Source organism: Myxine glutinosa, chromosome 2, assembly GCF_964187855.1.
Source record: "Myxine glutinosa chromosome 2, kmMyxGlut1.1, whole genome shotgun sequence".
In the NCBI taxonomy this organism is placed as follows: Eukaryota; Metazoa; Chordata; class Myxini; order Myxiniformes; family Myxinidae; genus Myxine; species Myxine glutinosa.
The window spans coordinates 84,771,875-84,778,393 of record NC_136262.1 but is presented as its reverse complement, the minus strand read 5'-3'; the positions used below and the strand labels follow the sequence as shown (position 1 = coordinate 84,778,393).

General features: G+C 47.8%; 1 protein-coding gene across 1 annotated transcript; it reads right to left on the bottom strand.

Annotated features, from left to right (window-relative positions):
• Window positions 1-233: 233 nt before the first annotated feature.
• Window positions 234-881, bottom strand: LOC144890782 (uncharacterized). Its single transcript, XM_078772609.1, has one exon. It carries the CDS (start codon window positions 879-881, stop codon window positions 234-236), a length of 648 nt encoding a protein of 215 aa, XP_078628735.1.
• Between the last annotated feature and the right edge of the window lie 5,638 nt (window positions 882-6,519).

Below are 6,519 nucleotides of genomic sequence, written 5' to 3'. Positions count from 1 at the left end.
ACTTGACTGGATCTGATGTGAGGGTGTCCAGGGATTGTTGCACCTTGCTTTCTTGGCTGAAATGCCTTTTTCCATTCTTGTCAGGTGTAATATCTGGGCACTTCACAGTAGAGAAGACTTCTAGCAAAGGAATCCGGTTTGCACAAAGCAAAGAATGCAGGTAGTTTGGTCCTAGGTGGCTGCTGGGCTCGCTGCAGCGCGGTTTCTTCTGTGAAGTAAACTCTTTCCCCATTTTACAAATGGATCTCAAGATGCATAACACTGGGGTGGCGTTCATGAATGGGAAAGTTGAGAATATGCCACACAGCCTCATTACTGCTGATGTAACGACCCATCTGATATGCTGATACCTCATCATTTTTGGTTTCCTCTCTCTGTAGACCAAAGACTGCCTGAGCAGTACCTTTGTTGATGTACTTCAAGACATACTTGACAGACTTGACTGAGTAGCATGCTTCAACATTGATGTGTGATTTGAAGATGCGTGAAAGGAGAGGGTTGAAGGGCACCAACCACTGGTTGTCAATGACAATTTCTTGTTGTTTCACTTTGAGAGTAGTGGTGAAGCCCCCATCACCTGGCTTTCTTCTTCTGTACAAAGGATATCCATCCTGATCTGTCTGAGTTTCTGTAAGAAGAGGTCTGTGGTATCGTTTCGTGCATTTTCCCACTTTCATGCAAGGAGAATGAGTGTTGATGTGACCACATGGACCATGGAGCATGTGCTTCACCACTACTTCGTGCAATACTTTGTCCTCGGTAGGATTTGGAATCTCTGCACTGATGATATCATCTACCTGAGCTGGACGAATCTTATCCTTAAGCCAGACCAAAATGTGGATGTGTGGCAATCCACGCTTTTGCCATTCAATGGAGTACATGTAACTCTCTGGTCACACACAGTCAGTCATGGCTGTTGTCTACCGCCCTCCCAAACCACACCCATCATTCCTGTCTGACTTCTCCTACTTTCTGACCCAGCTATGTTCCCTCTCCCCCTCAATCCTCCTCCTTGGTGATTTCAATATCCACATGGACTCCACTGACTCCACGCTAACCACTGACTTCACTGATTTACTCACCTGCTTTAACCTCACTCAACATGTCAACTTTCCTACCCATAACCGTGGTCACATTTTGGACCTTGTCTGCTCTACTGGACTAATTTTGCACCATCTCTCTGGCTCCGACCTCACTCTCTCTGACCACCTAGCCATCACTCTGACCATCAACATCCCCACCCCAGCACCAAGGCATTATCGCACTATCAACTTCCGTAAGCTAAACGCTCTTTCACCTGCCTCATTCTCATCGACCCTCTCTGAAAAAATGTCCACTTCTCCCTTCGTTGACCTCCACACCCCTTCTGACCTCACTGACTACTACAACCACACTCTCTCCTCCTGCCTTGACCAACTTGCGCCTATAAAAACCAAAACAGTTTCTTTCACCCATTCTGCTCCCTGGTTTACCGCTGAACTCCACCTGATGAAAACTCGTGCTCGCCAACTTGAAAGACTCCGCAATAAAACAGGTCTCACAGTTCACTCCCAGGCCTACAAGGACCACATACAACACTATAAAGATGCCCTCTCCCACGCCCGCTCCGCCTACTACTCTCAAATTATCCACTCTGGCTCCGGAAACCCAAAAGCACTCTTCTCTACAATAAACAAACTCCTCAGCCCCCTGAACACCACCACCCAGTCATTCACAATAGACAACTGCATCTCCTTCCTTTCATTCTTCCAATGCAAAATTGAAAACATCTACAACAGCTTGACCACCGCCGCACCCGCTCCCCCTCAAACCACCTGCCCCCCCTTATCCTGCCATCCCCTGTCTCAATTCTCCCCAGTCTCCCCTACTGACCTCTCTGAACTCCTCATCGGAATGAAAACTGCCACCTGCACTCTTGACCCCATCCCCTCCAGCTTTGTCAAGGCCTCCCTTCCTGCTCTCTCTCCACTTATCATTGCAACAATAAACTCCTCCCTGTCTACAGGCATCGTCCCACCATCCCTCAAAATTGCTGCTGTTACCCCCATTCTGAAAAAACCTGGACTAAACCCTGACACCCTAAATAACTTCAGACCCATCTCCAACCTACCCTTTCTGTCAAAGGTTTTGGAACGCGCTGTAGCCACTCAACTCAAACATCACCTCTCTGCCAATAACCTGTATGAAACATTCCAATCCGGATTCCGCTCCAACCACAGTACTGAAACTGCTCTCCTCAAAATCACCAACGACCTTCTCCTCTCCTCTGACGCTGGCAACCTCAACATTCTCATCCTCCTCGACCTCAGCGCCGCCTTTGACACCATCGATCACACCATCCTCCTCACCCGACTTGAAACCACCTTTAACATTACCGGCACTACCCTCTCTTGGATTAAATCATACCTCTCTGACAGACGTCAGTTCATCTCCATCAATAACTGCAAATCCCCCACTGCTCCCCTCCCCAAAGGTGTCCCCCAAGGTTCAGTTCTTGGCCCCCTCCTCTTCATCCTTTACCTGTCCCCCCTCGGTCACTTAATCTGCCGTCATGGTCTCCAATTCCACTGCTTCGCCGATGACATCCAGCTTTTCATCTCCACCAAGTCCATCTCCACCGCCACCCACTCTATCCTGACAAACTGCATCACTGAAATAAAATCCTGGCTTCAAATCAACTTCCTCAAACTTAACTGTGATAAATCTGAAATAATCATCATTGGCCCAAAAACGCTCACCAAGTCCACCCATAACTTTGCCCTCAACATCGACGGTTTCCCAGTATCCACCTCCCCTCACATCCGGAATCTTGGCATCATCTTTGACCAAACCCTCTCCTTCGACAAATACACTAAACAGATCACAAAGACAGCCTTCTTTCACCTGAAAAACATCGCCCGTCTCCGTCCATCCCTCTCCTCCGTGGCTGCAGAAACCCTCATCCACGCCTTCATCACTTCCCGTCTGGACTACTGCAATAGCCTCCTTTATGGTTCACCCTCAACAATCACCAATAAACTCCAATACATTCAGAACTCCGCTGCCCGTCTACTCACCCATTCCCGGACCCGTGACCACATCACCCCCGTCCTTTACAAGCTTCACTGGCTCCCCATCTCCCAGAGAATCCAGTACACAATCCTCCTCTTGACCTACAAAGCCCTCCATAACCTGGCCCCATCCTACCTGGCTGACCTCCTCTCCAGACACACTCCCACCCGCAACCTCCGCTCTGCTGGTACCAACCTCCTGACCCCCCCCCCCATCCGGACCAAATTTAGATCCTGGGGGGACAGGGCCTTCTCCATCGCTGCTCCCACCCTCTGGAACTCGCTACCTCACACCATCAGAGACTCCTCCTCACTCACCACATTCAAAACATCACTCAAGACCCACCTGTTCAACACTGCATTCAACATTTAACCCACAGCATCTAACCCCTGACTATCTCCTCTCCTTCTCCCTCCTTTGTGCTTTGAATATTTCCCTATTGATTCTTCTTTTTTTGCAATTGTCTTTATGTTTTGCTATGCATTATGTTTTGCACTCTGTCAAAGCGTCTTTGGGCTTCCTGAAAAGCGCTATATAAAATAAATGCATTATTATTATTATTATTATCTGCAATCTCCAAAAGCAGCACCTTTTGTGATGAGATTCATAAGTGAAATAACCTTCTGGCGAAACACTCCGGCAAGAAGATCATGCCTGTCTTGGGCTGTCTGACCAAGCATAAGTTCTGCTGTGATCTCGGGCCATGTAGGATTGCAGGTAAAAGTGATAAACACATCAGGTCTACCATAGTAGCGAACATAAGTCATGGCATCCTGTGTGTACTCATGCATGTAGCGAGGACCCCCTGTGAAGGAAGAGGGCAGTATAACCAACTGTCCAACATTGGCAGCATGACCATCATTTGCAACAGCATCTCTAAGGTGAACATAGCTTTCCACTCTTAATCTCTTCTGGTTGTGTCTGATGTAGCACAATTGCTCAGACTCAATCTTGGCATACATGTCAACAATGAATTCGTGGAAGAGCTGACCATATAGCAAAATATGACTGTCCATTTGTCTGACCATAATTCGGTAGGAATATAAGTCATTGGCAGACACTTTTTTCCATCAAGTCTTTGGTGTTCAAAGTGATATCCATCCTCACCTTTCCAGAATATGAGAGGATACTGCAAGGCATCATAGGCCTTATTACTTTCAGAAATACGAATCAGTTTGTCATCTTGCTGTTGGAGAATGATGTCTCGCCGATTGAATTCTTGTCCAGATACGAGGACAGCCACATCCGAAACAGTAGGGGCATTAAAGCGCCGTGTATGCTGTCCTGTTGGAGTTCTGTCAGCATGGATGATTACTTTCCAGTTTGGCTGTGTTAGATTATGCAAAGTAGTGCGAAAACTCTTAACATAGTTATTATGAGCATGGAGCATCTGCTGAAGGGCCAGCACAATTTCCTCTCTGACAGTTGTAATATTTCTGCAGCGTTGCTGTATCTGCTGCTGCTCATCACCCAGGAAATAAATTTGAAGAAACTTTAGGACTTCATTAGGTAAAGGTACCAAATTTGGTACTTGTAGTACCAAACTTGTAGTAGGCCAACTGGCACGGTCTTCAAGCAGCCATCAATCATCTGGACTGGTCTCCCATCTCTACCACCTCTGACATCAACTCATCCTGGGAATTCTTCCAAAGTAAATTGCTCTCTCTCATGCACAGATTTATCCCATCTCGTCTTCAGTTGTCATACCCTTTCTCCTGTCCATGGTACATGGAATCTTGTGGTGAGGCTGTTGCCCAGAACAACTTGCCTTCGTCTCCTGGAAAGCAAATCCAACGGAAGGAAATCTCATTTCCTTTCACCAAGCCTGAAACAAGTGTGTGTCCACCCTCAGGAGAGCCAGGAAACAATATCTCTCTGTTCTCAAGACCGAACTCTCTTATCTGTCTCCCTCTTCCAAATCCTGGTGGCATCTGGTCAAATCTGTTTCTGGTGTTTGTTCCCCCTCCATCCCCTCCCTTACCTCAAATGGCTACACAGCTGACTCCGCACGTGAAAAAGCTGAATGCCTCAACTCTGTGTTTGCCTCTAAATCTTGTGTCCCAAACCCATCACTCTCTGTACCCACCGTACCCAGTCGTACCCAGCTGCTCCTGGACTCTGTGTCCTTTCCTCCTGACAAGGTGGAAAAGTTTATGTCAACCCTCGACTCTGATTCTGCAACTGGACCTGACGGCATCAGCCCACGGGTCCTAAAATCCTGTTCTTCCGCTCTTTCACTCCCTCTCTCTGTTCTCTTCACCCTCTCTTTTGCTCAAGGTCAACTACCATCTGCTTGGAAATCAGCCAACATCACCGCTTTACACAAAAAAGGTGCAAAAACAGATCCTAGCATCTACAGACCAATCAGCCTTCTCCCAATTATCAACAAAGTCATGGAATCCATCATTGCTTTGGATATGAAATCTTCCTCTTCTCCAATGGCTTGATCTCTGATCATCAATTTTGTTTCAGACCAGGTCACTCTACTCTGGACATGCTGCTTCTGCTGTCTCAACAATGGATGGAGGTCCTCAATGCCAAACAGGAAATTAGAGCTGTCTCCTTCGACATATCACGTGCCTTCAATATGGTCTGGCACCCCGCTCTGCTCACCAAACTCTCCTCCTTTGGTATCCATGGAAACCTCCACGCATGGCTGGTGGACTTCATCTCTAGTCGTTGTCAACGTGTGGCCCTGAATGGGTTTCTCTCATCTCCTCTTCCTGTTCAGGCTGGAGTTCCCCAAGGCAGTGTTCTGGGCCCTGTGCTTTTTCTGGTCTTCATCAATGATCTCTCCGACTCTCTTGAAAATCCTCTCTATCTCTTTGCTGATGACTCCACTCTCTGCCGCTCCATTCCGCATCCCTCAGATCGGCAGTCTGCAGCCTCCTCACTCTCTGCAGACCTGGACAAAATCACTGACTGGGCAAACAAGTGGAACATGTCTTTCAATCCTGACAAATTAATCTCACACTCTTACGATGTCTCTCCGAAAAGACCGACTGGACAACCCTCCCATCCACTTTCTGAATAATCCTCTCCAAGAAGTTCTGTCAATCAAGCTTTTGGGTCTCACTATCTGCCATGATCTTTCCTGGGAAAACCACATTTCAAATCTGGCCTCCAAAGCCAGTCGCCGACTGGACATCCTCCGTCGTGCAAAGTCCTTCCTTGGCACACCTGAGCTCCTCACCACATACAAGGCTTTCATCCGCAGCTCAATGGAATACTGCTCTCCCCTCTGGGCTGGTGCTGCTGCCTCACACCTAGCTCGTCTTCATGCTGTTGAAACCAAAGCGTTCAGAATCATTGGAATCTCCCGTGATGAAGCTACATCCGAGGGCCTTTCACTTACTCACCGCAGGCAGGTTGGTGGTCTTTCTGTCTTCTACCGACTCCTCTCCGGCCTTGCTCCTCCAGCTCTCTCTGGGTTCTGTCCCCCAAATATTCCTAAAGGTCGCACAAGAT